The sequence below is a fragment of the Lepisosteus oculatus genome, chromosome 5, assembly GCF_040954835.1.
Source record: "Lepisosteus oculatus isolate fLepOcu1 chromosome 5, fLepOcu1.hap2, whole genome shotgun sequence".
NCBI lineage: Eukaryota > Metazoa > Chordata > Actinopteri > Semionotiformes > Lepisosteidae > Lepisosteus > Lepisosteus oculatus.
Genome location: NC_090700.1, coordinates 60,212,815 through 60,226,829, shown reverse-complemented (window position 1 = coordinate 60,226,829; position 14,015 = coordinate 60,212,815). Strand labels below are relative to the sequence as shown.

Here is a 14,015-nt window from a genome sequence, read left to right as displayed (position 1 = left end):
TGCAGGAAATAATACTGTACACTTTCCTGTCTTTGTCCTTTCACGTTCTCTCAATAAATAGGTCTGTGCCCCAGGATCTTTCTGTTTTTTGAGTGCTTCAGGTACTCAAGTATATTTTGAAATGTATTGTGTTTGAAATTCAGGAAAAGGTATCTGGGTCTGGTGTTCTAGGCAGAATCTGTTTTCCAAAACTAAGAAGACAGAGCATAGATTTACAGACCTTTTGGGTCCATCTCGTGCCCTAGGTTGCTAGTGGCTAATTGATCAGAGGATCTCCTGCAGCTATTTCCTGACAGAAGTCATGTATCCTGACGGCTTGTTTCAGACTCCCACAAAGCATTTGTGCAAAAAATACCCTCTGGTCTGGGTTTTAAAGACACTTCCCTCTGGTTTCTACTTCTGTTCTCTGTTGCTGTTCTCTGGTGTCCAGAGCAGAAATATCTTTTTCTCTCTTGTAAAGTGGTGATGAAAAGGTGCTCTAAAGGAGGTCTTAGTTAAAACATATACAATTTCAATCGAACATCTTAAAATTCTACCCTTTTAACTACAGGAATATATCCTGACATGGTTTGCCTCTTTTACTGCTTCCTTGTTGTCCAGAAGATTTGAGTGATGTTAACATAAGCATTTAAGTAGTATAAATACATTTTCAAATCCTAGATTTGGAATATGTATGTTTTCACTTTCTTTCTAAAATAATAGTTGTCTGCTACTCTATACTTGTCTTCATTGAATCTCACTTGCCAGGTGTGTGCCCAGTTTTCAGTTTTGCCTTAGTGGTTCTGAATTTTCTTTGCAGCTTCTACAGTGGTTGCTAAGCCTTGTGTTCTTGTATCTTCCGCTGCGGGACAGTCTGTGTTCTCTGCTCAGTGGTTTCATACCCTTTCAGGGGTTTGAATGGACTAGGCTTGACGTCTTGTTTTCATCTGCTTTATTTCCAAGAGCAAAGTCGTCGGGACGACCTGGAAGCCTTAGGCCATATGTTTATGTATTTTCTTCGGGGCAGTCTTCCTTGGCAAGGACTCAAGGTATGTCAGGGACAACACTTTTGGTTTTTGCTTTGTCTGTGGGAGGATTGGCCCATCCTGCATGTTTTGTAGGCAACCCCTAAGGTCTGATCTAAAAGGTCTAACTTTCTTTGTTAGACATTTTAGGTCAGTTTAACAAGCTACAGTAAGTGTTCAGAAGAGTGTACTGGAAGATTGCATGATGCTAATGGTTTCATTCTGTGAGATACCAAAATAAATATTTGGTAAACAGATTGCTCACCTATGTGCTTAGTTGTTCCATGAAATTCTGCAATTTCCTATTTTAAAGCCGGCTGTATTGTGGCTATCCAGGACTGTTCTGTCTAACAGCTCAAGTTCATACAGTGGCCAGCAGAAATATTACAGAACCCACTTCACAGCTATTAATTCATCCATTTCATAAACTGTAGCAATGACAATACAATTGACAATTGTAGCAATACAATTTAGCATTGACAAAATTATTAGTATATAAAAAAGTTGAATGGCTTAATATTTTCTATTATATCCACCTGATTTGGAATGACCAGGTGTCTCGGCTCTGAGCTGGTAACCCTGCCACCACACATGGGAGAAGGAGGAAGTTCAGTCATGTTCCCCTGACCTGCCCACCTTTGAGCCTCTTAAATAGAATATATTCCTTACACTTGTTCTGGACACTCCACTCAAAGCGCCTCACAGGCAATGGGGACTCACCTCCACCATCCATCTCCCCACACATCAGCTCTCAGTGGGGAGGAGAGCAGAGTGATGAAGCCAGCTCAGTGGGGGGATTATAAAGGAGGCCATGATTGGTATAGGTCAGGGGAAAGTTTGGGCAGGGCACCGGGGTAGCACCCCTACTCTTTTTGAGTTTCTGGGATTTTTAATGACAAGGGAGAGAGTCAGGACCTCAGTTTCACAACTCGGCCAAAGGACAGTGCCTTTTTACAGGTGTGTGGGGTATTTTTAAAAAATAGCGTTTTAAATGTTCAGGCATTTTAAGTGTTCTAACAGGAACTTATGGGACCTTAAAGGGTTGAAAAGTGTATTTCTTCTTTTAAAGATCTAAGATGGTTAAGGTTACCGACAGTGGAAGCCCATTCACCATAGCTGTACACGCAAAGGAAGAGGCGTTGCTGACCTCCTGCAGGGTCTTCTGGAATGATGGAAAATGCTAAGTAAACTTGATCTCGCATCTTCACTTCCTGCTTGTCTTGCAGGCAGACACCCTGAAAGAACGATACCAGAAGATTGGAGACACGAAACGCAACACTCCCATCGAGGTTCTCTGTGAGAACTTCCCAGGTGCTGTGAACTTTGACCTTCAGCCTTTGACTCCTCTCCAGTTACTTTTATCTCGTGAAAATTACCCAGGCACCCCTGGATTTCCTGTTGGGGGTGATTTAGTGTGGTTCATGTCCTGGTTGTTGAGCAGATGTATGCAGTCTGTGTAGTTTGCACCACCCCAACAAGGAACTTGGATTGAGAAACCCATCGCTCGACATAATACTCTAATGTTTTAAATTTTTTCTCAATACAAAAATGTTTTGAACAGTTACAAGGAAGATGGTCTTCTGAATTATTCACATTTTGGCTTCAGAAACCCCTAGGGTGTTGCACACTTTCTGCAACCCCAGCCCACGTTCACAATCCCAGCTCACACCCACATCTGAGATATACTAGCACACATGTTCTCTCTCCTGGCCTCCCACTGTTAACTCCCTGCGTGCTTTGCTGTGTGTTGCTCTGTTGGTTGCTGTTGCTGGTCTAGGGACAAGGGCGATTTCTGTCAGTTAGAATATGATGAAGATCTTATTTGACCCTGCTAGGGCTAAGAAAGGTTTGACAGTTTGCCCACTTCTCTGCACAATAAAAACATAGTTCACACTTACAGGTTGATTCTAAAAACCTCAGCAAATGACAGTTTTCAAAGCATTGGATATCAACCAGTTTCTCTAATTTTCCTCTGTATTCAACAATTAAGCTGTTCTGCATATCCAGAGTCGATGCTGGCAGTGAGGAGTCACCAAATAGTCATTCCATGTTTATTGGCAGTTCCTTTTTGCAGTTGCATGTTTTAAAATATTTGTGTACATCTTGGGCTAAAGTAATTATTGGAAATGACACTCATGTGCACCTCATTTCAATACGCTTATGTCTTTTCTGCTATAATAGCATAAGAAAGTTGGCCAATGAGGAGAGGCAATTGGGCTCATCTTGCTTGTTCTGTGATTAGTAGCTAATTGATGTAAGTGGCTAAGATGACTGGGGTGCTTTGTTTCACACTCCCACAGTCCATCGTGTAAGGAAGTGCCTCCTTGTTTTAAATGCCATCCCACATTATTTCCAATGGGACTCGCACCCCATACCAGTCCAGTTCTTCCGCTTCATTCCTCTTTGATACCAGTAAGCCTTTTGCACTAGTTGATGAGCAGTTGTACGGTAGCTGAGCTGTACCTGTACCCCCTCGTCTAACGGTGTCTCCTTTCTCATTCCATTTCCAGAGGAGATGGCTACGTACCTGAGGTATGTGAGACGGCTAGACTTCTTTGAAAAGCCGGATTACGAATATCTGAGGACGTTGTTCACAGAGCTGTTTGAACGGAAAGGCTACACCTTCGACTACACGTATGACTGGGTCGGCCGGCAGATTGTGAGTAATGGCAATTCGAGATCACGACTGAGCCGCCAACAGCTTGTGTCCTACAAGGACGTGTTCTGCCGAGTGAAATAATATAGAGAGTTTCCCTCTTTTGTTGTGGACTGGTTTCCGGTTTGCAAAATTCAGGGGCTCCGTGTACGTTAAACGCTTTTAAAAATGATCTGCTGCCTGTTGATTCAATTGATCTGTGTTGTTGCCGTTTTCCTGCTCTAATTTAATACTGTTTTTAATCCAAGTGTGTGAGAGTCTTTGGCAGAGAAGATGTGGCGTAAAAAGAATTGAGGATTTTCAGACTTTAAATAACAGGAGTGCTTTAAAACCAGCTGATGAGCTCCTTATTTCAGAAGGCAGTCCTTTTCAATCTCTTGTCTCCTCTGTAGAGGACAACCCAACTACTTAAGACAGCAAGATGATTTGATGAGGCAGTATGAGATCCTGACGAGTGGTTGCAAATAGCCAGCAGTGATTAAAGTTTCTGACTGAAAGTACAGTTGTAGTGCATTTTAAGCTTACAGTAGAAACTAAACTAATTAATTTGCTGGATGGAGGACCTCTTCACTGCGTCCTTGAACTTCTTTGAAGATTGCATCAAATGGAGGAGCGCTGATTCTGTTCGAGCTCTGAATCCGCCAGGCCCCAGCTCAATCGGTGTGCTTTGCTTTTCGTGTGTGTGTGTGTGTCTGTGTTTCCCGCAGCCCACGCCCGTGGGGTCTGTCCATGTGGACTCGGGAACGTCGGCGATCACGCGAGACAGCCACGTCCACCGCGACCGGCCGTCACAACACCAGCCGCTCCGGAATCAGGTCAGGGAACGTGTCCTGCTCCGCGCTCTGCCTGCTCGGTCAGCTCCTGCCCGGCACAGGGGCTTTCACTGAGTCACACAGCTGGGCCTCATGAGCCTGCCGGTGAAGGGCTTTAATGTTGACCTTGCACAGCTTCTTGGTTTTATTTATAACAGACAGAGAAAACATCAAGCATGTAATGTCATTCAGCGGAGATGTATTCAATCTATATTCGTAAGGCTTTTAACTATAAAACCACTGCCCGTAGTGTCAGTTACACCCCATGTAAAGTTTAGGAAGTAGAGGGACAAAGGTAAGTGAAGAGGGGATTCCAAGCACATTGAAGTTCATTAATTCTATTATTCAAAGAGCAGGTGCAGTACATTTTTAAAGGGAAGCTTGTTAGGCAGCTTCTTCATGAAAATAAGTGATCGATTCAAGTTGTTGAGGAATGAGGGATGGGTTTTTTTGCAAGGTGTGATATTGACAAATATGTAACGTTGTTTTGGAAAACTGCAGAAACGCCAGTTGAAAAACATTTGGGAGAGAGCATGGAAAATGTTGCTTTGAAAGTCAAAGTAATGTTAAAAATGTCAAGTGCCATTTTTCCTCTCAAGGGTTAAGGAGGGCAGTTGTCAGTAACAGCCATATCAAAGATCACTGCGTTCCCTTTTGGGCAGTGTATGTCCGATAACCCCCTCTCCCTAAAGCTATCCTGCTGTTGAAGTTGGGCATTACTGTGGTACTTGATTGGTATCTGTTGGTATGATGTAGGGAATTTACAGGGAAACCGTTAATACCATGTTGTCCACACTGGCATTGTCTTTCCCTCTGCAGTCTTTAGCAAAGGACCAGTGAGCTGTCGAGATCAATATTGTGCATCAGAGTCAGATCCCCATTTTCTCTTAGAGTTAATAGACTACGTTTGCCTGTTTTCGAGTCTCAGTTTTTCTTCTTTTGGAAAATTCTGCGCTACCCATAACATTACTGATTCTTTACATTCAGTATGTTATCACGTAGGCACAAAACTGTTCAAAACTTACAGAAGTTCACAGTGCTTGGGCACTTGTTATTAGATTATTGTTGATGGCTATGCTGTCGCTGTTGGGAGGGTAAATTTGCGAGTGCAAGGAGATTAGGGAGGAACAAATGTGCTCATGCAAAGCTACAGTGGCTCTCTCTTTCGTGCACTGTTCTGCTGTATCCAGAGTTGAATTTGCCTTTTGAGTTGTAACAATATACAATAAGCTATACTATAACCGAATTATGAAGGGGTAGTGCCACAGCTGTGGGCCTGTTGTCATTTTAAAAAAGAAAGCAAATCTCAGCCTGATCAAATTACTGTCAGACTTGCTGCATGGTAAGGAGCTGTGCTTGGACAGACATCTGCCTGTCATCAGAAACAGATGGGCAGTCAGAAGGGGATAATAAGAGTGTATGGAGGGACGCCTCATGTTGCTGGCCCAGCATGTCCTGCATGGGGGAGAAACAGAGGGAGGTTTCAGGCAGCCAGTTTCCAGGCACCATTTCTGCTTCACCCAGGGCGCTTCTCTTCTTCCCTTGCTTCCTCTCTGCTTCTGTGGGATCAGGTTACACCCAGCCATGAGTCTTTGCTGAAAGCTCATTTGCTGTAAAGCATGCATTATCCTACCAGTAAGATTACACATTATAGACACTGTTGATATGCTGTTTGCAAAGCACCTGGAATGTCAAGGAGTAGCTTGGGCCGCCTGATTTATGTATTTTATTTGACTATTATACTTTTTTTCCTTGTTTAGTTTTTAATCCTGTAGGTTTAGTCCTTGTAATTTGCACTGTTTCTGTTCACTTTGCTGACTAACGGTTGTATACACTGAAGGTGAGAAAATCAGAAGACCATCAGTGCTGTGCAGCTGTCTTCATTTTAAGCAAAGGGTTTCTAGCACAGGATTTCAGAGTGTTACACAACATATATTCACTTCTCCTGCCTCCCTTCTGCGTAGAGTGTTTGGAGACGTTAGTATTTGCTAGAATACTTGTCCTACAAAGGAAACCACCATTTAAAGGGGAACTGCAATGCTCTTTTCATATTTCGTTGTGAGAAAAGAAAAGGGAAATGATGGGTGCATTTCAAACCACCGTAAAAGTAAAATATACACAGTAGCTTGTAAAACCTCCGATTTACATCACAAAATAGAGTACATTTCCAGGTTTGCTCAGTGCCATGTTCTGCAATTCAGAAGGAGGCGCCGGGGGGTCTGGGGACATGTCGCGGCCCTGTGACATTGTAAACACACAGCCATGTGAATATGCCATGAGAGGGAACTGGAATGCGAGTTTGCAACAACATGGCAGCTTACAGTACCTTTCACCAAGTTCACAATTTTGGGCTTAATTCCAAATGTGTACATTTTTTCTATAAGGACCACAAATGTATTTTGTTACCAAGATTTAATAACCCGGTGTGAGAAATTGGGACTGCATTTCCCCTTTGAGTGCAAAAAGAAGGCAGAACCTATGTAACCAGATGACCGACAGGGGAGATTCTGACTTGACCTAACTGTAAAATTCCCTTTAGGCAGACTGCAGGAGATATCTCCTTACATCAGGCCAGAGGTTAAGAGCACTGATGCCTACTACAAAGGCAGGAGTTCATTTTCCTCTCATTCCTGCTAATACAGCCACAAAAGTTCTGAAGGTTATTTAGGAAAAAACATTTTTAAAATGTGTGTTTTGAATCAATCTATAAAAAAGTATTGATTCTTCAAAGTAAACTTTTTTAAGTGTTCAAACTGCCCCTCCCAAAGCCAATTCTGGTACTGAAAAACTACCATCACCGTCAAATGACTATCTCTCTCAGAACTGGCAAGGTTTAATAAGTTTTTTAAAAAGGTTTAGCAATGTCTCTCATTGCGCTTATTATTTCTGACCTGCTTGAACTTAAGGACTGCGGCAGTCCTTCTGGATTTGCAATTAAAACTGCAAGATGAGGAGAGATTGGCTTTTTCAATACTCAGTACTCTATACTTGTGTCTCTGTGACTCTACCTGCTATGAAGCTGTATAATTTTGAGCTAATCCTGCACTCTAGCCATCTTTATCTTAATGAGCTTCCGATGCAGGACTTCATCCAGCCCCTGAGCCTGTCTGCACACAGCCCCCTTCCAGAAGAATGCCCTTGATTTGAACTATCCTGTCTTTTTTTACATTTGAAAATAATGCGCCTTAGTGCTTTGGAAAATCTTTTCGGTAATTGTCCACAATAAGCTGAGCGAAATGTGTTGATTAAATTTGCTTGTTCCTTGATTATGTGAGCACAGTTTTTAAAAACCCCCATTACTTGAAAACACAACTGCTGTCCTACATGAACCTCGCTGCGAGTTGGATGTTAAACCATTTAAAGACGAGCCTTTGCTTGCCTTTTGCTGAGTGAGCAGTGGGTGTGTTCTGCTCTTGTTTGCAAGAGGGAAAGGAGTTCAGTGTTGTCGGGTTAGTTCCCAGAGGAATGTTGCTCAGAGGCACCAGAAATGCACACACCGTTTGTCTTAGACGAAGATGTGTACTAGTGGGTGAATAGATTGGGATTGAAGTGCTAGTCTAGGTCTGGGAAAGGAAGACTCTCTGGGCATCTTCCAAAAGTGTTGAACTTCAACCAAAGCCTTTAACTCCCCTGAAAACTGCTGCTGTTATGCAGAATTGCTTTAATTGCAAAGAAAGCTTCTGGTACGGGTTAATGAAGTATAGGCTGCACAAAGCATAGCTTCCAATTGAAAAAGATGCAAAGTTGCCCATCATGCTTTCTCTTTTGTCCTGTGGCTAGTTTAACTAAAAAAGTAACATAATTCAAGCACTGCCTCACAAGGAGGCTTCACAGGAAAAATATGAATTCACCTCTCTTAAGCATCTCTACCACATTTCTTTAGGGGTGCAGTATTCAAACCTGTATGCCACAGCAACTGGCTAAAAAAAATCAGTTTTGTTTTCTTGCCTCGTACGTGTGTGGACTGAGCAAGAAGGAATGAGAAAGTGTTGAAGGTGAAGCATCACAAGGCCTTTCACCTTTTCACCTTTCCACTTCCTTTTGTCTTGTTCGGTCTGCCTGGGTCAAGAAATGACTTAAAAGAAAAAGTTAAAGAAGGATGTATCCCAGGGTGTATGGTAACATTTTGTGAAAGAGGGACAGAAAAGTTTTCGTTAATCAGTATTCACACGCTGTCCTCGCCTGGGGCAGCCCCCATCCATGAACACACTCTCCTGCAGAGCACCGTCACACACTGGCCACTCCCACTGGAGGCAAGCTTGAGGAAGGAGAACGAGCCACATTGGGTCTGTTCAACTCAGTCCCCTTGTAGTTTCTTGTGATCTTGAAAGGCTGAGGGTAGAAACACATTTTGCAACTGCTACTAATTGTTCTTTTTGATGTCTTTTTTTGTTGTATTTTATTCTGCATTTTGCTTTGGCGCTGCCCTTTTCTGTTCCGCCCGAATGACTGCTCTGCACCTCTAACACCGTGTCTCTTTGCTTTGCCTGGCCCCTTCTTTCTTTGTATGTTTCACTCCCCCCACCGCTGCATGACCCCGGCACGGCTCCCTCCCTCCCTCCCACCGCCCCTCCTCACCCCCCAACTCCCCAACTCCGAGCAGACGGCCTCTTCCGACCGCAGAGGGGCATGGGAAGTCCAGCCGAATCGGCAGACAAATACCTCTTACCTAACCTCCCACCTGGCAGCGGATAGGCACGGGGGATCTGTTCAGGTACACCACCATTTTGCACTGTTGTCACCCTCTGTCATTCTCAGCCGCCCTGTGGCTGGTGCCCAGCCAGAAGGTTTAGAAAGCCCAAGAGGAGTAAGTGTTCTGTGCTATGCTGCCTTGTTTCATTTTGGTTTACCTGCTTCTGAAGCTCTTTTCTAGCCTGCTTTTCGTTGAAGTAGATGCCTGTCCCCCCTTTTTTGATTTCTGCCTTCATTTCTAGCGGGGCCTTGTAGCTCTTCAGGCAGAAGCCTAAAAACTGGTCAGAAAACTCCATTGGTTTGGCTTACTCCTTCCACCTCCAGGAGCGAATCGAAATTAGATTGGAGGTGTTTCAAGGGGGCCAGTCGGCTTTCACAAGAGGGCCCGGTGAAATCCCCAAGAACAGTTACAAAATGTAAGCGACAGCAAACATCCCTGGCAGTGGAGAGGTGGCCGCGGTCATCGAGCCTCCTGTCTCTGAAGTCCGAACAACATCTCTCCTCCTTGTGTGCTTTGAGTCAGAAAGACATGTTTGTTTGGATGTACGGTGGTTTCCCCTTGAGATTTCTGTGCAGTATGATTAATTTTATTGTATTGCAAGGAGCAGTTCCCCAGAATACCACCAAGTGCTCTGTTCGAAGTAAGAACACTTTGCTTAAACTGGGCTGGTACAGCGATTTAGCTAAAAATCCCTGTGTGCCTCGGAGCACTTGTCGAGTCTCACCACCTCTCTGCGTTTTTGTTTCTGTGAAGCGGTTTGTAACGGTACTTGCCTGGAAAGCCACCATCTAACAAAAAGGTTGATTCGCCTTCCTGTCTCACACAGGTGGTCAGTTCGACCAATGGGGAGCTGAACCCTGACGACCCTCTGACGGCCCACTCCAACGCACCAATCACAGCGCAGGCAGAGGTGGAGGTGGTGGATGAGGCGAAGTATGTACTGCCTTTCCAGAGCCGTGGCAGCTGGGCTCTCTTTCTTTCTGTCCGTGCCGGGCATGTCGACCCCAGCACACCTCTTCCTTCCTGTCGAGCTTCTGCATGACTCTGTGCAGTGTTGCCATCCGTGTCGCACTCCCATTCGAGCTTGACAGGCGGAGGGTGGGTTTGGGAGTGGATGTTTTTCATCTCTCTGGTGTTGTTTTGTCATCAGCTTACTGGTCAAGGACTGGTAAACACCTGCCTTGTACTTGAAGTTCCTTCAAATTGGTTGGGAGGGGGGGGCATTGGTCAGCTTAAGCCTTCTGATTGTTTGAAAGGAAACCTGATGTTTCTAACGAAACACTAGGCATTGTCCATGGGCATCTAGGATTCACCTGGCCAGACTGAGAGTTTCTTTGGACCAAAGGTGGTTTTAGTGATTCTCAGTGGTCAACTTACTCAAGAGAACACTGCGCCTGTTGTTTGTTTATTTGTTAGCTGTTAATTCTAGGGTGCTTTTTTGTAATTCCATATAACAAGGACTGTACACAAACCTAAAGTATAACAGTTTCTGGTAAAGTTGCTTCGGATTTGTGCTGGTTCTGCCAATACTGGGTCACGTCATGTTTTAAAGAACAGCTGATCCACTGTCACGTTACTGGTACCAGTTTCAGTTGCTGTCATAACTGTTATTTCAGTAAACTATTTTTTATACACAGCTAGGGCTTCATTCACAGTGGGGGGGGGGGTTGTTTCCTGAGAACGCATTTGCACAAAACTCCTTCATTTTTTAGTTTGATGTGATAATGTGCACATTGTCACCCTTGCTTTGATGGGTAACTGAAGGTTGTGCTTTGATGCCAATACACAGAGAAGAATTAGCAAACTTGGCGCAGCAATGGGAACAAATTCATTTGCATGTCGAAGGCAAAAGTAAAAAAGGTTTCTATAGTTACAACACGGAACCTGAATATCAAATACGGACCCAGACAAAAGTTTACACCGTCTTTTTAATGCAAACAGCTTTGATAACACCGATGTTACTGCATTTCCTCTTTACCTGTCGTTTGCAGTGTTTCTGCAATAGCGTTGGGTGCACATGCAACATCAATGTGACATTTTTTCACATTTTTTTCTGTTTTCAGTGGGACTTTTCGGTGTTATAGAACCATAAAATCTAATCTGTAACAAAAGAAGGCCGTGAAGTGAAAGGAATTTGCTATTAATTTGTTTTCATGTAATTTTCTGCAGAATTTTGAAATTCTGAAGTAATTTAACAGGCTCTGGTTGACCTCTACCCTAGCCAGGAAGAAAACAAAATAGTGCAGCTCATGCGTTTCCCTGACATTTTTGAGAACCTAGAATAGTAGTAATAGTTAAAAAAAAAACCACCATCGTCCAACTTTGTTTTTTACTGCGAACAGAGACAACAGGACAATCTGCTTTCATCTGCAATGTCTTTTTCATATTGTCCTGTGTTAAGATCTTCATAGTTCAAGCAAAAAAAACAAAACAAGTTGTAGCACAGTCTTTCCTGTCTTGGATCAAGTTTTGTGTTACATCACCTGGGCTTGTTTGTGCTTTTTAGCATGTTTTCTAGTTTCTTATTCCCAGCTGCTTTTTCTGCAGTCTCCTTGAGGACAACAGATGAGGTACTGAGAAAAAGGTCATTCCAAGAACAGAGGCAGTCATGCCCTGTGGCACAACAGCGTGCAGGATCTAGAGGAATGTCAGGCAGATGAGGTAGATTGTATTGCACAGAGCCGTGCGGCTGGCTTTGAACAGGAGTTTGTGTTTAGGTCCTGCAGTGAGTGATCTTGCTCATGGTACACATCCAATCACATGGAACTTGCCACTGAAACAGGAGAAAAATGCAGATAAACAGTTTAGGTTCTGGAAGAGGTAAGAACTTCTGTGCCAGATCAGAGATTTGTGAGATTTGTCTCCTATAATTTATTTCTTGCTGCTGCAGGACAGAATGCCATTCAGTAAGTGGGGGTTTCTTGAAGCTATTGAGTAATAACCAAGTTTTGTCTTTTTTCTGTGTCTTCTTTTAGATGTGTAATTTGGCAGTTGTTTCTAATTGAGCATCATAGTAACTTTGGACCAAGACTTCTGTTCTTTGAGATTAGACAGAGCAAGTGAAGAGTGAAGGAATCTGTCCAGTCTTGACAATCCAATCTGCTGATTACGCGCAGCTGTTTTGTTGAGATAATGTGCAATACATGAAATCCATCCAGAGTGTATTTAAGCCAAGCTTCCGATCAGCTCTGGATACGCTGTTGGGCAGAAGAGAAGTCAAGCTTTGATTACCACTTGAAAATTGAGACCAAGGACCCTGCTTTTCTTGTATAGAAACAAATAGCTGAAATCACACTAGCTGCAACTTTTCCTGCCACATTCACAATTCTGTAATTGATAATGTCATCCTCCAGAAGACATTTGACTGCTGTTATGCGACAGTGAATGAACTTGGTCCCTTTACTGTTTTTTTATTTTATTGTATTTCATTTTGGGGAGCTTAAGGCTCTATTCCATTTCATAACTTTCATTCTCACCTAGCCAACAGTGGACTATTTATTGTGATATATTACACATGTGACACTTTTCATTTTCAAGTAAATGACAAGACATTAGTCCTATCACGCTGCATAAAAGAAATTTTGTAATTAGTTGGCACACTTGTGTTCACCTCATGCTGGCAACAAAACGGGTACCTAAAATTTTAATTTTCCTTTTTCTCATCTGCTCCAATCCACTAATGAAGCAAAAAGTGTTGATTAAAGCAGAAGTCTGTGCTTCATAGTCATGCATCCTGTGTTTTAACATAAAAAACAGTTTAAAACATTGATGTATGAAGCAATTCCAGCATATAAAAAATTAAAAATGCAGATAAATGTGGTGTTAGTACTGTACTACAAACTCAAAGTGACCATTCATCTTTCCAGAAACTTACTGCATTTTTTCCTATTAGCTGTCACGCAAGATTCCTTCTTCCATAAGGAATGAGCATCATGCTTCAAACTGCATTAACTGCTCAAATTAGGTTTATCTCGATGTTTCCTGCTGTTTCACTAGCCCTACTAAACCTCGGCGTCAAGATTGGCGAAGTATTGCAGGTCTTCTCCCTGCTTTGCTGTGATGTCTGTGTTCCTCTGCCTGTCCTTTGTTTCTTTCTCCTCTTGGGAACAGGATTCATCCAGAGTGTCAGCTCTTGCCTAGTGTGCCTGCTCTTCGGGGCGTCTGTGCACAGAGGCACCTCTCTTGCACCAGTGACACTGTTTGTCTGTTTACCCCACATAAAAAACTTTCTCTTTGGGGCTCCCAAATGCCAAATTATCTGACAGAATTAAAGAGACTTAACTTTCTTACCATAGTAGTGTTTGTGTTTTAAGTGCCAAACCATTTTAATAATAAGATCAAAATGTGTGCACAGTCGTGAGAGGCAAACCAATGAACTCCAGGCTAAAATGTTCTTGCAGAGTTAGGGGGATGAAGGCTCTGACCATATCTGCCAAACAGCTCCAGCAATCTGGCGCATGTGACCCTGATCAGATGTGAATGTCACTTTTTGCATCTTTGAAGGGATGATTGTCAGAACAGTAATGTTGAGAACAACCAGACACCTGGCAGCCTTGTCTCAGCTGTTAAATGCAGATCTAGGGTTCTCAGTAGACCTTTGCACTTGCATCGTCAGTGATTATCAAATGATAATCAAAATCCTCTTTAGTGCAAGAGGGAACTGGAATCTGAATGGAGGACTTCAGGCAGTTTTTGTATACATTAGGAGTGTACTCCTCTTTTTTATCTGCTACAGCATTGCGGTCTTTCTTTTTCAAGAATAGCTTTACAGAAAGGGTTACAGATAGAGTTTAACAGTTTGCAGTTTGTTAGACTGAAGCGAAAGACAACTTTGTTATTATTACATATTG

At 43.0% G+C, this 14,015-nt stretch overlaps 1 protein-coding gene across 4 annotated transcripts in view; it reads left to right on the top strand.

The window, feature by feature from the left end:
- Window positions 1-14,015, top strand: part of csnk1g1 (casein kinase 1, gamma 1) — a 65,111-nt gene that overhangs the window by 41,370 nt on the left and 9,726 nt on the right. For 2 of the 4 annotated variants that reach the window (XM_015343641.2, XM_015343640.2), the window contains exons 7-12: window positions 943-1,028; window positions 2,231-2,315; window positions 3,515-3,663; window positions 4,368-4,475; window positions 9,076-9,186; window positions 9,992-10,098. In XM_015343641.2, the coding sequence (XP_015199127.1) occupies window positions 943-1,028; window positions 2,231-2,315; window positions 3,515-3,663; window positions 4,368-4,475; window positions 9,076-9,186; window positions 9,992-10,098 (646 nt within the window). The remainder of the gene's footprint in view (window positions 1-942; window positions 1,029-2,230; window positions 2,316-3,514; window positions 3,664-4,367; window positions 4,476-9,075; window positions 9,187-9,991; window positions 10,099-14,015) is intronic. The other 2 variants (XM_006628933.3, XM_015343642.2) reach the window with 1 other exon arrangement.